The sequence below is a fragment of the Genypterus blacodes genome, unplaced genomic scaffold (genome assembly GCF_046128005.1).
Source record: "Genypterus blacodes isolate CSIRO-AG114 ecotype Tasmania unplaced genomic scaffold, CSIRO-AGI_Gbla_v1 ptg000008l_1, whole genome shotgun sequence".
In the NCBI taxonomy this organism is placed as follows: domain Eukaryota; kingdom Metazoa; phylum Chordata; class Actinopteri; order Ophidiiformes; family Ophidiidae; genus Genypterus; species Genypterus blacodes.
The window spans coordinates 194,170-217,107 of NW_027466822.1; the positions used below are offsets into that span (position 1 = coordinate 194,170).

Below are 22,938 nucleotides of genomic sequence, written 5' to 3' on the forward strand. Positions count from 1 at the left end.
TTCTGTTGCTATACAGAACTGCACTTTTGACAGAGCCGTATCTGTGTCCATCTCATCCTAAAACAGAACAACCACCCCCATGGGCAGCCGTACACAGGCCCTGCTGCCCAGCACATGAACAACCCCCAGCGTCCTGGTCCTGCTTCTGCCCCAGCTCCAGCTTCAACTGCAACATCAACTCCAGCTCCAAATTCTGCTCCAGCTCCAGCACCAGCTCCAGCTCTAGCTCCAACTTCAACTTCAACTTCAGCTCCGACTACAGCTCCAGCTCCGGCTCCGACTACAGTTCCGGCTCCAGCTCCGGCTCCAGGTCCGGCTCCGGCTCCGGCTCCGGCTCCGGCTCCAGCTCCTGCTCCCACCCAGACCCCGACCCAAGGCTCCGGTACCACTCCTTGCCCTGGGCCGCGAGCACAAGAGAACTGGGAGAGCACCGAGGAGGTCACCCCGGCCCCTACCTCCGCCCCAGCGCCTGCTGCACCTAAGGAGTAACATCCCCTCCCTCTCTGACGTGCCTCGAGCCTCCATCGTCCCGCTCTCCCTCCTCTCATCTATTGGTCGATAGAGCTCCTCATCAGGACTCTCTCTCTCCCTCTCTCTTTGGCCCCCAGGGCAGGGCAGGGGTAGAGCCGGGGGCCTCCCATTCCCTCTCCGGGCCCACTTCTTAGAGTTCCTCTCCCTCTGGCCTGTGGGAGGTGCTCTTCCCTGACCTTGTGGCTGGGGCCTGCTGGTGGCTGCAGAGGCGAGGGAGTGGATAGAGTTGTAATAAGGAAAAATAAATTTAACAAGATCTTGACGATGCTGATGCGCTTGTCTACATGACAAAAAGGTGTACATAGTATGTTAATGTTTTTGACTGTTCCAATCCCCCGGTAGCATAACTGTGTTTGGTTTGCTGTTGGGAGATCTTGCAGATTATGAAAAACAAAATGGATATTATAAATAAGAAAAACACCCAAAAAAAACTCTGTAAGAAGACAAAAACTCTTGTTTGATCACCCATGCACAGCAGTAAAGTTTGGTCTACCATTGGACGGTTACTGGTGATTCAACTGTAGGACGCATTGTTATTATTATCATTATAACCCATGCCAAATCAACACACAAGCTGTGGTTGGTTTTAGTTTGAGATAAGAAATGGTTGGGTGAACTTTTACGGTGTTTGGTTGATGTGAAAAAGCAGTGATGCAACATTGTTCTGAAACTCATTGCCTTTCTTTTTTTGTTCGTTCTGGTTATTAATTCAATCCTTTTTGAAGCTCTAGTTAATATGCTGTAACATTTAGCATGGCTTCTCACCAGAATAGTGTAGCCCAAGGGAAGACTTATGATCATAACAACCATAAGATGTTCTTAATCCATAGCTCCAGAGGGGAGTTACCCTTAGTTTCTTTTTTAGTTTTTTTTCTACTCATCCACCCCTTGTGCACTAAGGGCGATGTTTTGAATTAATATATGGATTGCACATTATTATAATCCTCAACTTCATATTCAGCAGTCAGTTTTGGTGGGATAGGCAGCTTAGCTTTCATCCATGAGTTAAGAAAAAAGGAAATACATATGCAACAGAATTGCTGCACTGGGCTATCTGGTGTCAAATAGACTGTGTGGTTTGCTTCTCTGTCTCTCCCATAGAGCCTAGTCCTTAGACAGACGTGTTGCCCATTAGCTTCCATTCTGCCACAGAGCCGGTCAGGTTGCAGGTCTGGCTGATCATGAGCAACAGTGAGACCCTCTCCTCTTCCCTCCTTGGAGAATACATTACACAGCAGGGTTGTACCATAAGAATAGCAGCTGGTTGTTATGTTGCGACATGAGCTACCATGTAATTCTGTAGGAGTAAAAAGGTAAACATCAGTAAATACTGTATTTAATTGGTAACTTGAATGCGTGTATTTTTTTGAATTTTTTTTTTGTCTAAAACATACCAAATACTCCTGCAAATGAAAATATTCTGCCCACCGTATTATATTTAAATATTTTGCTCTTATTTTATAGAATTTATTTTGTTGTATTTCACTAAAAATAGAATTTGATTTAAGAGGAACATTTTTGTCCTTGTGTTATTTTTAAAGAAGATATTGACTGTACAGAGTTCTGCGCCCTGTTTTTTGCCGACTTTTGTTTTGGCCATGGTGTGACGTTGAATTCTGGAGCTACAGTCGCGATGTGAACTTTCACTTTGTGAGGTTTTTTGTGCACAGAAATATAACAAAAAAAGCATTGCGCCCTTAGCAAATAAAGATCAAGGAATCTTGACTCTTGTCTCATTTCTACAGCACACAGCTAATAAACATCCACCAACCACCAGCAGAGATTTCCATTGGAATAGAATAATATTTAACAACTTGTAACATCAAATGATTTTGACGGTTGCATTCCCATTTTGCTGCATTCTCATCATATCTTGATACTCTCAGATTCTCTCTGAATTTCCCCTTGGGGATCAAATAAAGTGTTTCTTCTTCTTCATTTGTGGAACCTGAGTTTTGCTTGTGAAAGGGCAATTTTGATCATGTTCATCCAAGGGGTGTTGGTTTATAATTGCATTGAAAGTTTTTTTCCTTGATAACATTACACCAGTTGCTCTCGCTATTAAAAGTAAATTTGTCCTTGGCAGCATCTGCACCTCCTCCCTCCCTCCCTCCCTGCACAGCTTGCACATGCGGTGTGGTTGTTGACCCTCTCCCAACATATCGTTTTACTGGCCTGGTTTGTTGTCAGTGTTGGTAAGAACTTTTCTCCATTCATTCTGAGTTTGCTTCTATAAATGCAGCTCAGCTCTACAGCCGCCCTTGCTGTGGTGTCCTATTGCAGACATTACACTTGACAACTTGATCATTTTGTTTATCACTTCACACAAAAATCTGAAAAAAAATAAAATATATATACATACCAAATTGGCCATAATTCTTCATTTTAACACATCAGGCTATACTGGCCTTATTCATGCTGTTCATCTTGATGTGCTACACTGCTGTCGTTGTGCTTTTCAAACCCAACATATGGAGTGGACTAGTATTTGGGAGTAACAGCTTTGTCATGTTTAAGAGGTCACAGTGAACATTCCAATGATCCAGTGGCCATAAAATAAGAGATTAATGATAATCCTGTAATTTAGGACATTGTGGACAATGAAGCTATTTTGGTGTATTTTAAACTAGGATTGGCACATGTAGGCATGGTTTTATAAACTGTGGCTCCTGGAGCAGCACAGGTACCAACTCCTGACACAGCAGGGTTGCCATGATGCCAGCCCCAACAGTATGAGTGTGGCGTCGGGTTACCTGTCCTTTGTGTCTTTGCTCACGCTACCTTAAGCCCACAAAGCAGGGGCTTGCTTGCTATGGCAGCCACACGTTTCTTTTACTAAGTGCATTGTTACGGCACTGGCCTGCCGCCTATTATTGGAATAAAATCGGTGCAATTATCTATACGCATGGAGAATAAAAACTATGGATTTGAGATTAAATCAAGCAGCATGGCAAAATTCACATTAGACAAAAAAAATCCCTACAAACTAAACTAGCGCCTGATTTTGTCTCTTGCAATTTCAAATTGACAAGTCTAGACTTTGAAAGCAGGATTTATTTTTTGATGCATTAAAACTTCCTATCATGCACGGTGATAAACAATACCTGGGAGGCATCGCCCCCTGATCAAAGGAGGACATGATTGAGACAATTTCGTTAGGACACCAAAATGCACGATGCTACGCTTTCAACTTCATACATTTTAAATAGGGTGTGTGTATGTTGTGGTGGTATTGGGGGCTAAATGATGCCAGTGGAACAAATTCTTATGGAACATATTTTATTATCAAGAAACTTTTAGTTCTCCTTCTCCTGGACGGTCTTTGTTCCGCGCAGTCTGCCTGTACGACGAGCAGCAATAAGACCGACCTTACGACCAGCAGGTGCATCCCTCCTGATGGTTGAGGGTTTGCCAATATGCTGATGGTTACCACCACCGAATGGATGCTCAACGGGCTGCAGAGAGAGATGAGAGGGAGAAGGTTAGTCTGAACATCTGGATCAGGGCTGAAGTAGTTACCAATGTTCTACACAAACAAGCCGTGTACAGAGGACTTGGCCTTATTGGCTCAAATGATCGGAAAGGCCAGATGACATCATCCATAACTTCGCTGAGCAGATGACATACCTTCTGCTAATGTATTCAAAAAGCACACTACTAAGATGTTAGCCTTCAGGAAGAGGCTCAGTCAGACACAGTTGATGTGAAACTCACTGAATGTGTGAGAACTAGATCCAGACTGATGGTCAGTGGTTAGTTAAAGTTTGATATTAAGCAGCTTAACTCAACTGATTGATCAAAACAAATCACACAGCTAGAATGCCAAAGTCCTGAGAGACCCTGAACACTGACCGTAAACTCATGTTAACATTTCTAAATCACCACCTTCTAAACATTAGTTAAGTACTTTACCGATGCTGCAGACGCCAAAATACACAGGAGTGAAAAGAGATTCAATATTTTACAGACACGTTCTGTTGATGTCTCCATCTCTCAAAAGAGCGTGGCGGTGTCAGACAAAAAACACTTTGGAGCCTTTGGCGTGTTAAAGGTTTGTACCAAAACCCAGTGAGTTCAGATGAGTGTGGTGACTTTACACCTTAACAATTTACACAAGGGTTAAAGTAACACTTCGATTGAGGAGTAATCTTTAATCTAGGTCAGTTAAACCGTAATCATTCCTCAATTTGAATGGTGTATTGCCTCAATCCCAGTATAACAGACAGTTCTGCCAGTCAAAGTAGCATCAGTGTTAATAAACTGTGCCATTAAGGCAGCGAGTGATCAGCTCTGTAAAGAATAACTCCAACTGGACAATGTGACAAAGTGTCACTCCTGTGTTATGGTATTCTGTCTGTAACTGGTGCTCCTACTGTTTGTCCTCTGCCTTCTGCACCCTAGTCAGGCCTTGTGGGCCTCCCTGGGCCTTGTGGCTTCTGTTGTGCTCACACCTTAGACCTCCGTGCATTTATTTGGATCAACTCATTTTACTTTGTGCCATGTTCACTTACGTTCATAGCCACACCACGGACACGTGGCCAGCAGTTTCTCTTGGCCTTGTACTTGTGGTAGGCACGACCGGCCTTCAGGATGGGCTTGTCAATACGACCACCGCCAGCAACCACACCTAACACACGGGACAAAACATACTTGGAAACCATTCTGCAGTGGACACAATACATAGAACTGTATGAACAGACACAACTTTTACTTCCAAAAGCAGAGCGCACGGCAGCAGAGCGCAGAGACGGTAGCCTTACCAACAACAGCTCTGTTGGCCGAGGCGATGACTTTCTTTGAGCCTGATGGCAGCTTGACTCTGGATTTCTTGGTCTCTGGATTATGAGAGATGACTGTGGCGTAGTTTCCTGAAGCACGGGCCAGCTTCCCCCTGTCACCTGGCTTCTCCTCCAGGCAGCAGATGATGGTTCCCTCAGGCATTGTGCCAACGGGCAGGACATTGCCAATGTTGAGCTGAGCTGTGGGACACAGGACACACATCTGTTAAAAGCTTATACAAGTCAAAGGCTTAACACTGACATCCACTTGTTACTTCTGTTCAACAGCACATTTTCAAGAAGATGCTTCAACGGCAACTATCTGACAAACTAACTGATCTAACTTATCTTAAGAACCTTGCAATAATAGCTTCAATAATTCATCATCTTACCCTTCTTGCCACAGTAGATGAACTGTCCAGTGTGGATTCCCTCTGCAGCGATGAAGAGCTCTGTCCTCTTCTTGAAGCGATAAGGGTCACGGAAGGCCACTTTGGCCAGGGGGGCACCACGGCCAGGGTCGTGGATAATGTCCTAAGATCAAGCAGGGAGGGGGAAAATAAGCTCAACTATTCAAATCAAGAACACAACACAGTTCAAATAATAAATGAACACTCACCTTCACGATCCCCTTGATGTATCCATGGCGTTCAGCAAAGTCAACGTGACGGAGTTTAGCGGCCCCTTTTCTGTGCTTGACGTGGGCTTTGAACACGGAGCCCGCACCCTTTCTCTGTCCCCTGATCACACGTCCCATCCTGACCTGAAACACACAACCATGCTAGTTCACATGTCGGAAACTAACACCAGCTTCACTGCGATAACGTTCTCTGAGTGCATTATAGTCCTCGTAGGCGCTATATCCTATCAAAACAAGCACGACAGAACCCCAGAGACCCTCTCAGCTCTCTATTACTAAGCCAATATCAACTAGGTAAGCGTGCATCATAATGGTTTCATAGCCTGTCACGTCACTTACTGCTAGCACGCTAACTAGCCACCATACTGTCTAAACAATACTGGCGAAAGAAGCTTATAAGCCGACAGAAACCGTCGTATGAAGCAAAAAGCTCTAAAATTGTACCGTGATTAGAACAAATAAGTCGTAAAATGTTTCTGTAGATATTAGCAAAGGCACATTCCGCCTCAAGTCCCCGGCCGGCCCCTGTAGCTACACACCGCTACTACTGCGCCATGTCACCAGAGAGCTACTTTCTATCAAGTCCTACTCTATAATACACAGACATATTGGTGAAATATTCAACAAAGCGTATTATTTGGTAAGTATTATACACTTAGATGTGTCGGCCGAGAGTGGATGGCCTTAGAAAATAAAGATTTTGTGCAGATTTGGCAAAGAGAAAAACACATAAGCAGTCGTACCTAAACTCCGTTGACGGAAAGAGGAAGAGAAAGGTCGACGCAGATGATTTCTTCCGGGGACACGAGGCGCGGGGGCTGATGGGAAATGGAGTATTTCTTTGGACGTGTTCGGAACCGTTGTATTTCTCCGATTTTTGATCAGATTTCTGTATTCTCTCCATTTTGTAGACCAGGCAAGGATTCCCGTGTATATGTATTTGTGTAAAAAAAAGTTTGAACCTTGACGACCAGGAAACATTCAAGCTTTTTAAAATGATGTATTATACTATTTTGTCTATTAATTGTAATCTATATGCAACTAATGACAGTTAATAAAGTGTTCCCAAACGAAATGCTTTTGTGTAAACCTTAACAGAATTTGTCTGTAACTCTTTGCTGTAGTGAGAAATCTTGTGAGAATTATTTTGCCCAGAAGATGGCGCCATAAGCCTCGACACAACCACAAGAAACATACAGGGTTAAGACAAAAGTTAATAGGTAAATAGCTCAGTAACACTGTCCTATCGTGCGATTCTTTTGCAGCCATAAAAGTGATGCAAAAATGAGAAAGTATAAGTAATGTTTAAAAAAGGGGCCACTTAGAGCAATGTCCTATGTGGTGCGATCGGGTCCCACCTTAACATAATCATAGACTCCAACAGGTTTACATGAGCCAGTTGGGCAACATTTTTGAATAGGTAGTTACACCTCCAGTGCTTTGCGTGTGTATGACACTGAATGACTAACAACTAATCTCTGAGTCACAATCCATTTGTCCAGGAAGTACACAACTATTTTATGATATTTATAACAAATCTCTGATCAAATTTGTTCAAATGTTCCCCCTTTCCTTAGAAAAGAGAAATAAACAAACCAAGACTCACGTTCTAAAATCCTCAGCCCCAACTCCAGCTGTGTGCGGCATAATTATTCTGTCTAGGAAACCTTGTGACGTATACTGTTATCTTATTTGTGTACTCGCTGTACACTCTTTTAATGAACCCTGAGGGATATAGAGTCTTGAGTAAAGGGTTTGGGAGTTGGGCATCTTGGCATCTTGCTTCTTTTTGTCTACCATTTCTGAACTCTCTCAGCAGGTGACCTTTCTCCCAGTTAGCCAATTACCTTAGATCACATTATCCCCATAACAGATGGTCATCTCAGCCTTCACTCTATTGGTACATCGTAAAACAGCAGAAACACAGCACAGGACACACAGTTTGTGCACAAGGGGTGCAATTTACTGACTTAACATGCATTCAAACCTTTTATTAAATGTGGCAGTTTGAAAAAAGTTTAATTCAGCAACCATGGGTTCTCAAATGGTAAAAAAAACAAAACAGACTGTAAGTAATAGCTTGACTACCACATACAATTGTTCAAATTTGGCACGGGACCCACTTTAATTTATTATATTCAATCCAAGTATTCTAATATGGTTATTTCTGAGGCCATGAATGATTTGACTGGTTCTTACTGCGGTGGATGTGTTATAAGTGAATGGAATCACTTGTCACACTTAATGTAGTTTACACTGTATGCAGAAGAAAAGGCACAAAGTTCATGCAAAGACACAGGGTTAAGCAGAGAAAAACAGGTGTGCGGGGTTGTGCCTGACCCCCCGGACCTTACAATGGACATGTAAAAGCATATGGTTTGGGGAAAGTCAGAGATGTCATGTCCTATTTGACAACTGTTTGCTTCTATGTGCTTGATTGGCGATAACAACAACAGGCAACGATTCTCCCTGAGGTGCCCCTGTGTCCCTATGAACTGTGTTTTTAGTTTTAATGTTTCGTCACGTATGCAGATATACATGTCTGAATATATTACACAGACGGAACATTGACTATGATAAATGGCTTCACGTGTCTTCAAGTCACCGCAGACGCACCTCTTTTTTTCTCTCGTTTTTTTTCCAGTGGGCGACACAAATCTATGCTGAAAATTAGATATCGCGATATTTGTAGATCAGAGCGCCGGCATGAGGTTACAGTGTCGATATCTCGCGCTACCTGAACATTCGGCTTCTCATTCCACTACGGCCAAGCCAACTGAAAGGGGGTTTCTGACGAGCAGCTCCGAAGAGACTATTTAATTTGGAAACGCCAAAGGAATTTACATTTAAATCAAGCTTCCGCGTTTTATATTTAAATAAGTAAACGTAATTAGTTAGCTTGCGTAGTTAGTAGTTACAGATAGGATATATTTCGCAAGAAAAGAGAGGCCAAGTTACAGCATAGCCGGTCGTGCTAACAAAGAAAATCCTTTCTCTTCAGAAATAATCCCCCACCACTCTATTTAGTTATGAGTCATGTGGTCGTTGATAATCCACACGGTCTAGATCAGCAGGTAAGTGCTTCGGAGTTATTTACGTTTTGTGTTCTTAATTGTGTGAGCAGTCGTCAAACGTATAATTTGGAGAGCTCGAGCGGGAGTGTGGCTCGCTAAGTCGCTTAGCTAGCTAAAATGGAGGTGATGGCGTCACCGTCGACAAAAATTGTGATGGCGGAGCTCGTCGGCGTTTTTCAACTAAATTGACAAGCTGGATTGTTCCGTGTTTTGCGTAAAGCGTTCGACGGCAGTTGATAAAAAACCCCAACAACGCTTACGCTTAAACGATCGACTCCATTTTAAGTTCGTATTTGTACTCGGTGGCCTTTTCTTCCTGGTGTTAGGTAAGCTACCCGGCCGGCACTCTAGTCGCTAACTCTGCTAACGTTAGGCCCGAGCTGAAACGTGGCGCAGGAAGAAAAAAAACGTGCGTAGCTGTTCTCTTCTGGATTATTTCGATCTATTATCAGGTTTTTTTGGCCATCTTCTTCCTGTCTTGCCTCTTAACTCTCTATGTTGTATTTATTAGTTATTGTCAGTATTTTCTATGACGGTCACTTTAAATATCTGATGGCTAATACGTCAGTTTAATTATCGGGAAAAAATAATAGATGTTCGCTACTGTGTGTGTATAATCGTGTACGCTAAACGGAAAAAAGTATTGCCAAGTGGGCAAACGTCGTATTATATCATTTTGAAATAAATTGACTTTGTTACGAACTATCGCCTATAGCGTTCCGGTTTAAAATACGCCAGTCCATTAAATGTTATTTGTTTCTTCTCATTTCAGCTTGCCGGCCTAGACTTAAACTCTCCTGACGGACAAGGCGGAGGCACTGGCAGTAAGTCATTTATTGTCTAATTCAGATATTCCATTAGATGTAAAGGTGTCCCTTTCAGGTTACGGTGAACATTCATTTCTGGTTATATAAATGTGTCTAACCGGTGATGTATGTGATCGATTTTCTCCACACAGGACGTTACATTCCACCTCACCTGAGGAACAAAGATGCTCCCAAGAATGGTGAGTGTATTTCCATCCCCGTCTTGGTCTAGTTTATCTTGGTAGGAGCCGTCGCAATGAGGAAATGCTGAGGCGTTGGATTTTATAAATTCATAAATAAACAAACTGGGCTCCTATTTGAATTGTAATAGTTACACAAGTTTCCATTTCCTTTTGTCACTGATATAAGGAGACGCAGTGACTGTGTGGTTTTCAGTTTTGATGCTTTTAGACTTGAGTTTTTGGCACCTGGATTGTCAGCTCGTGAAAGTTGTACACAACACGAGCCAATGAATCTTTTGTCAGTTAAAGGCATTCGCACAATCATTCTAGCATAGTTGGATAACTACAGTTTAATTTAACTTAAATTATTTGTCAATGCACACTTGACATTTTTTCTTGTTTTACTGTTTTCTTATTCCACAGCAGGAAATGCTTATTCCGCTGGTAGACAGTGTGGTTATTCAATGGCACCAGTAAACCTCTGTAAGTCCCTTCTGTCTGCTTTTGCTGAGGGCAACCTGCTAGATGCATGAAATAGCCATTTACACACCAGCAAAGCCAGTGTGAAGGGAGAGAGGGTTAGTTAAGAGTCATGCACATTACACTTAACAATGATAAAGACTTGATTAGAAATGAATGTGCTTTTTTTTCTGCTGGGATGCTTGCAGTGAAAATGCTAATTTGGTGAAGTTGGTTGAATTCTCAATAATTGAATCATATAATGGACCAAACTGACCAAAGGTCTCTCCTTGATACCTAAAGATACATTTTACACCTGCATTGTCCCTCAAGTTTCTTCTAAACAGTGCCCGCTACCATGGCAGGCAGAGGGTCAGCAAAGACAGAGAAATAACTTAACTTCTGGATGGGATGACTGTAAGACTGGTAACTATCAGTGTGAAGTCAACCCAGCCACTCTTAGTGCAACAGCCAGTGATGGCGGAAGACGTTTTATAGCCTACTTCCCTACCTTTGCTTAGGTTACCCAAGACTGGCATCTCAAGAACTTGCCTTTTACCATGCCTACAGTGGAGGTTGGCCAAGCAGATGTGGTATACCGTGACCCCTACCTGCATGCCACGCCATCTACATGTTGGCACTTATTATAGAATAGCTGTCCACTTGAGCACAACCAGAGTGCATATAGATTTTGCTTCGTCATTGTCACAGCTTGCAAATTAGTTGCTTGTGATGCATGGTGATGGCCCCTTACAGACTGCGCTACATCACTAATGTGGCTTTCTTACTAATAAAAGAGTTACAGTATCTCTAATGAGAAAAGTCGAATGATTCCTTTTTGTGTATTTTTAAATGACGATTACATGTTTATGTCTAAAAGCTTAACTTAAGTCATGCAAATGTAGCGGGGGTTTTCTGAAGCATGAACTGGAACAATGCTATTTTGTACTAAACTCATTCAACAATGAATATTTAGACAGCTCCTTGTATGTTGTCTTGGGGGACCTCTTTTATGTCTCCACTTGTGACTGCTTCCACTGACACAATGCTCGTTCAAAAGAGTTTTTATCTGGAGCTGGTATTCACAATTTTTACAACCAACAGCCCCAGGTGACTGGTTTGTTCCCTCTGGCTGAAGTTGTTTAGATAATATTACAAACGTCCCTCCTTACAACATCATAATCTGTGGTGTCGGCAGTGGAGTTTGTCTGCTCTTGACCTACAGCATTGATGGCAAACATTTCCCTTGGGTGTTTTAACTTTACCCAACATCAAACTGGGTTAGATTGTTTTTTTTACATGGACCATGATGCAGCCCTTCTTGGGTGTTTCAGCTTATTCAGTGCAGCAATGCAGCTCTGGCAAGACTGTCTGAAGTACTGCACTCCTGGCAGTATTAACAAAAAAGGACAGCAGTGCATCCGGAAGCGGCTACGATATGTGTAATTTGATGAGATTGGCTTCTTTTGCAATTTGAGGCAAGATCTGAACTGTACGCTGCCTGAAATCCTTTCCACCTGCCTCGGAAAGGAAGCATTCTCTGTACAAGGCATAACAAGCAGCAATGATCTGAGTGAGCTATAACCTTATTCTCATTTGTCATCTTGGTGTGTTGTGACATGAAGTCATCTGTGGTGCTCCCTCTGAATGCTACTCAGGCAAGGCTGCATGGTTTGCTTTGCCACACTGCAGAGTGCATTAGAGAACATGATATGTGCCAGTGATGTTCCAGTCCAACCATTATGTTGAGTGATTTAGGTCTTAAACTACTGTGCCTCAATGCAACTGTTGCGGAACACTACATAAAAGCTCAGATCTGTTCAGACACGTCGCTTAGGCACAGTGTTCTGAGGTGGTATAAGAACCACACAAGGAATTGATGGCGCCAATTAATTTGTCAAAAAGATGGGCATTCCTGGAAGCCAAACGGAATCAGGCCAGCCATGTCCTAGCTCGCCGTCTAAAACAAATCACATGTCAAGCAATCATAAATAAAATTAATATACATCTCTGTCTACGAATGGCAGCTTTGGATTTATCCGTCTCATTTGGAATACAAAAGTGTCTGGACGGTCAGAGATCGTGTGCCAGTGAGAAGGCTTTTGACGTCATGGTTATTTAGTGCAGAAGATGAATTGGAATGCAGTTTATCCACTAGAAATAATGAAATAACTCGAATATGGGCAAGTATATTCACCCTGCTTATAGGACTTTATTACAGTGCCTCTGTTACACAATATGTAGGACGCGATGTTGCCCACACTTTCGTTTCCTTAAAGAATGAGCCCATTGCTTCCTCGCCCTTTGTAAAGTCAGCAACTTATTACGCAGTGATTGACGTAAGCATACAGGCAGCAAGGGTCTCCCCCTGCAGTTGGTTCAGTGAATTGCAGGAGAACTGTTAGTAGTGCTCATATTTAAGTTTTTGCGCCAGATTGTGCCGAGCTGATTGCCACTATTATTGTCCAGTGCTAAGGGAAATGCTGCATAGTGTCTGAGACCCTTGTTTACATTCAATGGGGACCATTGAGTTAGAACTAGATTCTAAGATTGTAACTTCGGTCAGTACCCATGACAAAACAGAACATCCCCAATTCATGCATAGGTCAAATTCAGCCTGGTCTAACACACAAGTTTGGTGTGTGTGCACTGGCGTGCCTTTCCATCTGTGCAAATGTCATGCTGCACTGTCATGGAGACATTTATTGTCTGGAGGATATGAGTTGGAAAATACCCAGCACACCTACAGTTGGCCTAGTCAGCTGGCGCATACCTGCCTCACCAGCATTCTAAGGCTAATGGGAGCCTCCAGCTGTGTGGCCAGGCTGTCCTTGATGCTGCTGTGTCATAACGGCTGCTAGTTGGGTCTTTCCTTGGGGGCCCTAACTGTTCATTGTCCCCCACCAGCCTCATCCTCAGCATGCAGTGATGTAAGTGTGGTCACAGATGACGCAGCCAGTGTGCAGAGCATTGTGGTAAATGTCCCCTTCGGGGATGGATTAGTCCTGGCTCCGCAAGTTAAGAAGCCGGTGTTTGTGATGGACTAAAATTAGCGACTTTCAACTAAAGTGCGTATTGCTACCAAGTGTGCACATACTCTATATGTAGAAATTCTTGTTTTTTTCCCTACCTTCCACTTGAGAGTTCAAGGGCCTTAAAAGGACTGGCTGTGCTGCAGAGGAAGTTAGTAACTCTGGATCGTTCCTTTGTCCCGATTTAAGTAATTGGCTTAGGAATATTTGAAAGTGACTCATGACTAATGAGGACCACAAGTACATGTAATTGTGTACTAGACACAGAAAGAAAGTATGCACCAGCGCATCCTGCCTCACAATACTTTTCTTTTCCTCTCTCCCCCGAAGACTCACCGGGATGGGACGGTGGCCGCAGCAATGGCTTTGTGAATGGTTACCATGACAACCGCTCAATTGGGGGCTTTGGAGGCCATGGCCATGATAGAGGTGGGCGCGGCGCCTACCGCAGTAACAGGGGTGGAGGCTCGTTTAATCAGCCACTGCAAAATGCAGGGGTGGAAAATCTATTGTGCAGTTTAAACGAGTGAACAGTGAATACAGTCTTGTTGATCTTAGCATCAACCACCCTCAATAGATACTATTTTAGAGCTAAGTAAATTTAAGGAGATAATAACTTGCAGGAATGCGTCGTTTGTAAAAAAATAAGGACTGAAAATAAGCAGATAAATTGTTAAAAATAAGTTGATGACTGGAACAACACTTGCAGCGCTGCTCATATGGAAAGATGAAGATTAATTGGGCATTGGCTTCATCTGGATGAGCCTGACAATGGGCTTCGGGATGACCATTGTCGATTTCAGATGTGGGGTTTTTTTTATAACTATATTTTCCCACCCAGGCTTTGGGAATTACGAACCCCCTGCAAGAGACGCTGCATACAACAACTTTGGGGGACGCAATGACAGGACCAAGTCCAACTTCTTCAACGACCGAGGCTCAGGAGGCTCCAGGGGAAGGCAAGTTATACAGACTTTAGATAACATACATTTAGGTTGACTAAGAGATTAAGCCACTGCTGACCATTCTGCTTGAGTTTGTATGATCGCCCTGTTTCCCACCAAACTAATATGCACACAAGAAATCCAGTTGAGCCTAAACCAATTAGAATCTATTGTATGTGTTTGTAGGTATGAGCGTGGGGGTTACAACAATGGCGGAAGCAGCCGTTGGGGCGATGACTCCAGAGAGGAAGATTGGTCCAAGCCCACCCAAGCCAACGAGCGCCTGGAGCAGTAAGAATAACTCATCAGAAGAAAAGTATCTGCTACTGTGTGCTTGCGTCTTCATTTGACCCACATTTTTGCAAACTCTTAATTTAGGGAGCTCTTCGCTGCGAGCAACACTGGGATTAACTTTGAAAAGTACGATGATATTCCCGTGGAGGCCACTGGAAGCAACTGCCCACCCCATATTGATAGTGTAAGTCTGTGCTCTGCTGTGTTTGTGCATTTTCAATTATAAAAGATTATGACATTTAAAGGATTTTTATGATTTCCGTATTACATACTTACATGCATTTTGCTTTAGTTCCACGATGTTGACATGGGGGAGATCGTTATGGGCAACATCAATCTGAGTCGCTACACTCGCCCCACCCCGGTCCAGAAGCACGCCATCCCCATCATCAAATCAAAGAGAGACCTGATGGCATGTGCTCAGACTGGTGAGCACCTCGCATTTCCCAGCTCGTCCATATTTTCCCCCAGGACTTCTCGCTCTACACATCTGGCTTCATATTCTAAGCAATCTTAAATAATTAATTCCATGTATGTGATGTGCTGTTTTTCAGGCTCTGGTAAGACAGCTGCCTTCTTGCTGCCAGTGCTGAGTCAGATCTACTCTGATGGTCCAGGTGATGCCCTGCAGGCGTCTAAGAGCAATGGACAGGTACGGGACAAAATGCATATAGACTGCACATCTTCTGCATTTCTTCCTGTCCCCTTTCTTTTAAGTGTACTTATTTTGTTTACTTAAAAACCCTTTTTTTTTTTTTTTTTTTGCTTCTTAGGAAAATGGCAGGTACGGCCGCCGTAAGCAGTACCCACTGTCCCTCGTTCTGGCTCCCACCAGAGAGCTGGCCTTGCAGATCTATGATGAGGCGAGGAAGGTGAGCTCCTTGCACACAACTGACACATCACTCAAGAACATGAATAGTTGCTCATGTGAGCATGAAGTGAGGAATATAGAAAAGGATTTGTTTCTCCTCCTCCTCAGTTTGCCTATCGCTCACGCGTGCGTCCCTGTGTGGTGTACGGAGGAGCGGACATTGGCCAGCAGATCAGGGAGTTGGAGAGAGGCTGTCACCTGCTCGTGGCCACACCTGGACGTCTGGTTGACATGATGGAGAGGGGAAAGATTGGTCTGGACTTCTGCAAGTGAGTATAGTACAGGGATGCTCTTCAGAATTGATATTGGTGCATGGAATGTGGATTTTAGTAGTTGTAAGATGTTAAATCGGAGTGCTATCTCTCTTAAGCTACCTGGTCCTGGATGAGGCTGATCGCATGTTGGACATGGGTTTTGAGCCCCAGATCAGGCGCATTGTCGAGCAGGATACAATGCCACCTAAAGGCATCCGCCAGACCATGATGTTCAGTGCCACCTTCCCCAAGGAGATCCAGGTACCGGCATCCATCATTTTATGAGGGAACATCTGAAAGCAAAATCTGTGCAGTCACTAATTTACTCATTTGTTTTTTGCCTTAAGATTTTGGCCCGTGACTTCTTGGAAGACTACATTTTCTTGGCTGTGGGGCGTGTTGGTTCCACTTCAGAGAACATCACCCAGAAGGTGGTGTGGGTGGAGGAGAACGACAAGAGGTCCTTCCTCCTCGACCTGCTCAATGCTACAGGTTGGGAAAACTTACTGGATTTCAGTTAAAGTGTTGTTTTTCATGGAGGTTCCATTGGGCTCTAACCTACCACCCTGTATTTAGCAGTGCCCCATGCCAAGCTGATATTGACTTTGCTTTACTAACAAGTGTTAATCGTTAGAGCAAGAACTTCCAGCAAAGGAAGAATGTCAGAACAAGAAGTTAGTCAGGAATGGGCAGCCCCTGAATTGGCTCGACAGATATGACAGGTTTTCATGTGATCTGAAGTTGTGTACTGAGTAGCCTTGGCGTTTACCGGACGGTTTGGTTTTATCTTAGTTATTCCCAGTGAGGTTCAGGAAAATGTGGCAGATCCGCCAGAGAAACCAGGTAAGTACAAACCTACAATACTTCACTAGACCCTCAAGCCAGAAACTTCACATTGCACAGCTCATCCCTCTGCTCCCCAGCTGACATGCCTCACTCCTCCTCCTCCTCCCCCTCCCCCCCACCCCATCTTCCAGTATGAACTTAAAGGATGAATGACGTTTGCCTTGCACCAAATATAGATCTTTTGTACATTCCCGTCAAAGTTTTAGTTGTTAAGGTTTTCTACACAAATGCCTTCTTTAACTGTTTGATTGTTTAGTGATTCCCAGAGGAACAGCCTCCACTGAGTAACTGCTTGTGATGTCTCCTTTTTTTTAGTATTCCTGTGAATACCAAAAAACAGCAGTATTGGGAAGTCAGTGGGTAGCACCAATCAATCAGTTGTCACTCCTTTTCCGTATTTACCGTTGTGAAAGCAAATGTAACCATCAAAGGTTGAGCGCTACTGTTCTCTTGGTAAATATGGTAGGAGAGGAAGATGAATCAAAGGGGCATTTGACTAGAATCAGATGGATTTCAGCCCTTAGACTCTGACTGACTCTTAGAAGTCGGAAAGTGCACATTGTTTAGTGTTGCATTGAGTAAACGGTTGCAAGGTTACAGGAACCATGTGACTGATTGGGAATGACCTTTCCAACCTCATCACCCCATAGCCATTTTATCTTCAGCTTTTATTCTGATAGCCATTAATTCAAGCATCTGAATTGTAAACAAGCAGTTGAACAAACCTACTTGTTATCCTTTGATACTGTGGGCCAAACAACTGACATAAACAAACAATTAATGGTTGTCAGTACATGCAAAGCTTCTTTTGCAACCCGTCTCCATTTTTGATTTATAGATTAAACCTCATGATTTCGCAAGTCCTGACCTTGTGTGAATTTTAAGTTCTGTTCCCATCTCCTTTCAGTTTCTGACTTGGCCAGTAGCTTTGAACCCAGTTCTCACCTTTTGCTTTCCTTCCTTTCCCGCTCCTCGCTCTCTTTCCTCTGGCTGCACAGGTAAAGACTCTTTGACGCTGGTGTTCGTGGAGACCAAGAAGGGAGCCGACGCATTGGAGGACTTCCTTTACCACGAGGGCTACGCCTGCACCAGCATTCACGGAGACCGATCTCAGAGAGACCGAGAAGAAGCCCTGCATCAATTCCGTTCCGGACGCTGTCCCATCTTGGTGGCTACTGCTGTACGTAATCGCTCATGGCAACGGTTTCACTCGCACTTCATTCATAAGAGATTAATATCCTTGCGCGTTTATAAATGACAGGTCAAACTGTGCTGAAGCTCACCAAACCCTGCTGTTTTAAACCCTCTACCTCCCTCACTCTTCCAGGTTGCTGCCAGAGGTCTGGACATCTCCAATGTGAAGCATGTTATCAATTTCGATTTGCCCAGTGACATTGAGGAGTACGTTCACCGTATTGGCCGTACGGGACGTGTGGGCAATCTTGGTAAAAGACATTAAATGTTTTGTTGCTGGTTTTGTTCGTCACTATTTGAATAACTTGTCACATTGTATTAACCTTGGCACTCCTCTGTCTGCAGGTCTGGCCACGTCGTTCTTTAACGACAAAAACAGCAACATAACCAAAGATTTGCTGGACATTCTGGTGGAGGCCAAGCAGGAGGTTCCCTCCTGGCTTGAGAGCCTGGCCTATGAGCACCAGCACAAGAGCACCACCCGCGGGCGCTCAAAGAGGTATGGTGGACTACACACCATCAATAAACGCAGACACGCCGTCTGTTCAGTCACAGGACATCCATGCATTCATACAATATAGAAAATGCTGCATTGAAGACAATATCCATGACTCTTTTTTTAAGGTTCTCTGGTGGTTTTGGAGCGAGAGATTACCGTCAGCAGCCTGGTGGATCTGGAGGCTTCAGCGGTGGCCGTGTTGGGCGTAACCCTGGTGGCCATGGAGGCAACCGAGGTTTTGGAGGTAACAACTTTGTCCATTCTCTACAACCACTGCACACGATCAATACAAACACCCTATCACTTCTCTCTGTAAGGAGTTGAAATAGTTAATCACATTTTGGATGACTGACCTTTGGCCCTCTCCCCCACAGGCAACTTTGGTGGTGGTGGTGGTGGTGGCGGCGGCAATTTTTACGGCAACGATGGCTACGGAGGAAACTACAGCCATTCTGGTAGCGTGGATTGGTGGGGCAACTAGTCGCCATAGGAACAGGTTGCCATGTCATCCCAACCCAATGGAAACCACATGTTAACTTAAGCCAGACCATAACAACCCTCCCTGTGTAGCCTCACTGACACACAGTACATTACCAACCCTGATTCTCTGCTGTTCGCATCTCACAAAACGGAAGAGCAGCGCAATGCAAAGGAAAGTCACCAGCACGTGCACATGCACTGCAGACCGCAGAGATTCACACGCCCTCACGGTGTGAGCATGGATGCTGACATGCACTGTCCGACAGCAACCTCGGAGTTAAACTGTTGAGTTTTTTTGTTGTTTTTGTGGGGGGAAAAATCCCAGTTGAATAACCTGAGGATCATTTGTATGTTAATGTACTGTGCCTTTTGAATTTAACCATGAGATTGTTTTCATTTCACTAGATGTTCCAAGATATCCAAATTTGTTTTTAATGTTATTTTGTTACTTGTAAAAAAAAAAACGCAAAAAAAAATATTTGAAAAGTAAAATAAGCTTGGACTTAATCAAACCTTGGCAAACACTGGGGTGTTGTGACTCACGAGAATCATAATTCCATTTGAACATCAAATTAATTGCAGGGACATCATGTCGCCTTTTCTACAGTCAAACAGCTAATGGAGCCATCAAATAATGTCAGATTGAACTGGGGGTAAACACTCCCAGTAAAGAAATACGTTTGCTCCTTAGGGACAAAGTCAAAAATTATTCTTATTTGCTCACTCTATCCTGGACAGGCTCCTTTAAAACGAAAATGCGTCTTTGAAAATAGCCATTCCAATTGCGATCTTAATAAAAACACAGAAGTCATTAAGCTCAGTGCCAACAATCACTGAGGTTTCAACAAGATTAATCAGTGCTGGAACTTGATACTCCATATTTTTCAATTGACTTGACAGTGTTATGGCAGCTAGTATGTTAAACGAGTGCTAGCTGAACTTAGTGGGCGGTGTTTTTTGTTTATTTTTACTTGAGACATTTTTTTTGTGCAAGTGTGTGCACAATTGAAAAACTGAGTCAGTTTTTTGATTCGTGAAATGTTTCTCTACAAATGTATCCAAACAAAAAATGCCTGCCATCTTGAAAGTGAAGTTCAAAATGGCTGCATAAGGACCACAGCATCGGGGGGGCGTAACGTGGTGTTAAGCGTTTACCAATTGACTGATAACCACGAGGCCCAGATGGTATTCTCCGCTTGCAAGTGTTTTGTTTTTTGGTCAAGGACGAAAGACACATGAACTGAGTCGCAGGCTTAAAGGGGCGACTCTACGGGTTTTACACATCTTCTAGAGTTAATGGGGTCATGATCACTATTGGCCGCAGGAAAAAAACAACTGCAGGACTTTGCAGCTGTAGAGGGCGCTATGCAACATGCAGGAGAACTGAGCCAACCATTGACTGCTGTTCCGAAGTGGAATACGTTTAAAGTAAAACAAGTCTTTGAGCATCCGAAGTCTTAAGCGCCAAATGGGGCGTCACGTTGCACAGCGTCTTCCACAGGCAGACCGGCACTCGTACAGTTAAACCAAGCTGAGCGAGCGAACGATGTGTAAAATGGGTGGAGTCTCCTAAATAAACTACAGAAGTTTCTCTTATCAAGCTGCGTTGGAGGCATGGTTCATCTTAAAGAGACAGGCATTAGAATGATCACTGAGGTTTATCAGTTACACAGCAAAGAGCGGAGTGGGCGCAGAGCTTCACTCCGACCACAGGGGGCTCAGAGGGTAGGGGGTCAAGCGTGGGGCGCAGTTTTCAGTGCACCACCGTTGTCAGTGGCTTTGGTTTCCATTGCTGCATTATTCTAACTGGAAGTGGCCAAAGACAAGGGGGGGGGGGGAGTGCCTACTTCCTTATGGGACATTAAGTACTGTCAGGTCGTCTCCTCCAAGAGGAGCAGCCATCGAGTTAAAATGGAACATTCTACCTCAAAATGCTCCATTTTTCTCTTCGGGTGTGTTGTGCCTTGAAAACTTTTTTAGAAAATTGAATTAAAAGCAGATGCACTGGCAGTGTTGAGAACTTGAGATTGAATGGTGCTACTTGATTTCCGTGTGTAGGCCCTTGTACGTTGTGCCCATAGTTTTACAAAAGTTATTTTATTGCACATCTAGAGTTTTATATAGATGTCTTGGATATGTGTCCTTAAGCTTCCAAATATTGTGTGTGAGGAGATTGTGAAAACGCAGCTTGTTTACAAAGGGGAAGGGTTCTCAATGTTTAACCAGGATTTATTTGGGACCAGGGGATTTAGCAGTGGGGGGAATTTAGCCATTTGCACACAGATTTCTAGATTCTACTTTTGCTGCTAGTTTTGTGTAATTTATTAAGCATTTTTGACAAATATTTATTTTTGTAAGCCTCAAAGTGATTCTTTGAAAGTTTCAGAAACTTGACCAAAAGACAGTACAAAAAAACACTGGCACTTGAATGTTGAATGTCACCTGTATGCGTGAAATTTATATATTTCGGGGTAGTGTGAGCTTTTTAATGTTAAAAGATACATTGGACTCGGTAAATATAATCCACAGCTGTTTCCGGGCCTCCTCGGGGCCAGTCATCTCTATTAGATCATTAATTTGGCCAACAAAATTCGAAATGGAATTGAACAAACATGCCAAGGTTTGGAATAAAGCTGTTAAAAGTGCTAATGAATTTTCTAAGCAAAGTGTTCGGAAGTCTTCAGATTCTCCAATTGTATGCATTGTTTAATTCTTTCTCTAATTTGACCTGACAATTGTTTTTCTCCAATAATGTCTGGCACATGGCAATCCTTAAAGAAACAAAAATTGTGGTTTGTTCTCTATTGTTGCATTTGTAAAAGCTACGCGTCCGGGCCGAGCGTGGAGCACTTATCGTGCAACAAGGAGGAAGAGGAGGATGAAGGTGATTTGTTCCACGTTCACCAGAGAGCCGTAGACCTCTTTAGATGTAGACTTTGCTTTCTGTATTAGCTTAGAGGTTACTGCACTGCATGGGAAATACTCAGCTGTGCAATTGTATGATTTTACCAAAATAAAAATTTTGAATGCAAAAAGAATCCTTAAAAAAAAGAAAAGAAAAGAAAAAAAAAAAGAAATGAGCATGTTTCCTAAACACTTGTTTCCTTTAGTGCTGAGGAGAGACTTGTAGCAGGCTGCCTGGGATCCATGCTGACACTCAGGCGGCAAAGTTAAATTTGGCATAGGTTGTTCAAAGTTGTTAAGTTCCTTTGGAAGAAATATAAGATTTCATTTGTAAATCCAACTGTCTCGACTGTGTTTTGTCACACACACACACACACACACACACAAATTAATGGCTTCAACACGAGCTTAAAGAAGTTTCTAACCTAAGGGTGAACAAGATGGTTATTTGGTTTCCTCCATCTTTGTAAACAAGACTGATGGTTGCTGGGATCCACTTTATTACACCATGGAAAGGTCTGACGGCTTAGCAGATAAGTGTTGGAACCGGCTCTTCCTGGGTCTTTGGCCATCTGCAGGAACACTTAAGCAAGGAAGTGGAAAATGGGGGTGGTGATCTTCCATACTGCATGATTTTCCCCTAGTTATAGTTTAGATTCCCATTCAAAGTCATACAGACTCATTACACAAGCATCACATGCTGGGCTGCAGCAGACCATGACACTTTAATATCATAAGATCAAACTATCTTTTTTTTAAATGGTGCACATCATCTAGGAAAGAGATAAAAAGCTAGAAATTCATACACATCTACAAGGCCCTTGAGTCCATTGGTGCGACTGAAGCAATTTTGACAAGAAAGGAACTAGAGAGCTAATACGTATTTCACACACAGCCTGAGAGCATGGAGATCCATTGGTGCAGGTTTGCAGCAAATCGAAGTACTGTAATATCTGATTTAATCTACCTTATTTTATTAAACAGAACTTTGGTAGATGTGACTGAGTCTACAGATCTCCCATGAACATCTGCACTCACTTGCAATGCAAAACATGGAAACATCAGTCGATCTGAACAGTGAACATTACTCAGCAGCCTCTGAACCTCTGTGTCTATGATTGAAGTGCACTTTGTGAACGCACTCATGCAG

General features: G+C 43.3%; 3 protein-coding genes across 14 annotated transcripts in view; 2 read left to right on the top strand and 1 right to left on the bottom strand.

Annotated features, from left to right (window-relative positions):
- usp9 (ubiquitin specific peptidase 9) overlaps positions 1–2,469 on the top strand; it is a 35,105-nt gene extending 32,636 nt beyond the window's left edge. For all 5 annotated transcript variants that reach the window (XM_076155173.1, XM_076155189.1, XM_076155196.1 and 2 more), the window contains one exon: positions 67–2,469. In XM_076155173.1, coding sequence (XP_076011288.1) covers positions 67–489 — 423 coding nt within the window. In that variant the 3' untranslated portion in view covers positions 490–2,469. The remainder of the gene's footprint in view (positions 1–66) is intronic.
- Positions 2,470–3,793: 1,324 nt separating this feature from the next.
- Positions 3,794–6,766, bottom strand: rpl8 (ribosomal protein L8). The gene is made up of 6 exons (XM_076155208.1): positions 6,693–6,766; positions 5,929–6,072; positions 5,702–5,843; positions 5,292–5,510; positions 5,043–5,158; positions 3,794–3,986 (listed from the first exon to the last, which is right to left on the bottom strand). Exons 2-6 carry the CDS (start codon positions 6,064–6,066, stop codon positions 3,828–3,830), a joined length of 774 nt encoding a protein of 257 aa, XP_076011323.1. The 5' UTR covers positions 6,067–6,072; positions 6,693–6,766; the 3' UTR covers positions 3,794–3,827.
- A 1,927-nt stretch (positions 6,767–8,693) lies between these two features.
- ddx3xa (DEAD-box helicase 3 X-linked a) lies at positions 8,694–22,017 on the top strand. 8 transcript variants are annotated; one of them, XM_076155210.1, is made up of 20 exons: positions 8,694–9,023; positions 9,796–9,847; positions 9,982–10,029; positions 10,435–10,494; positions 13,833–13,994; positions 14,341–14,461; positions 14,633–14,737; positions 14,825–14,924; positions 15,033–15,168; positions 15,295–15,392; positions 15,514–15,612; positions 15,720–15,880; positions 15,982–16,126; positions 16,213–16,357; positions 16,658–16,708; positions 17,710–17,891; positions 18,039–18,156; positions 18,251–18,404; positions 18,530–18,648; positions 18,779–22,017. In XM_076155210.1, exons 1-20 carry the CDS (start codon positions 8,979–8,981, stop codon positions 18,883–18,885), a joined length of 2,208 nt encoding a protein of 735 aa, XP_076011325.1. In that variant the 5' UTR covers positions 8,694–8,978; the 3' UTR covers positions 18,886–22,017. The 8 variants fall into 8 exon arrangements, with proteins under 8 accessions (XP_076011325.1, XP_076011348.1, XP_076011330.1 ...); XM_076155233.1 differs by having other exon boundaries at positions 13,833–13,931; positions 14,344–14,461; XM_076155215.1 differs by lacking the exon at positions 16,658–16,708.
- The last annotated feature ends 921 nt before the right edge of the window (positions 22,018–22,938 follow it).

What these genes read in the sequence shown, in the direction of transcription:
- ddx3xa (XM_076155210.1), top strand. Translation starts at nt 8,979, where the DNA reads ATGAGTCATGTGGTCGTTGATAATCCACACGGTCTAGATCAGCAG. An exon ending in GATGGCATGTGCTCAGACTG is followed by an intron (nt 15,169 to 15,294) that starts GTGAGCACCTCG and finishes GCTGTTTTTCAG; the next exon opens with GCTCTGGTAAGACAGCTGCC. An exon ending in ATTGGTCTGGACTTCTGCAA is followed by an intron (nt 15,881 to 15,981) that starts GTGAGTATAGTA and finishes ATCTCTCTTAAG; the next exon opens with CTACCTGGTCCTGGATGAGG.
- rpl8 (XM_076155208.1), bottom strand. Translation starts at nt 6,066, where the DNA reads ATGGGACGTGTGATCAGGGGACAGAGAAAGGGTGCGGGCTCCGTGTTC. An exon ending in ACATCAAGGGGATCGTGAAG is followed by an intron (nt 5,844 to 5,928) that starts GTGAGTGTTCAT and finishes GCTTGATCTTAG; the next exon opens with GACATTATCCACGACCCTGG. An exon ending in GGCCAACAGAGCTGTTGTTG is followed by an intron (nt 5,159 to 5,291) that starts GTAAGGCTACCG and finishes CCCGTGTGTTAG; the next exon opens with GTGTGGTTGCTGGCGGTGGT.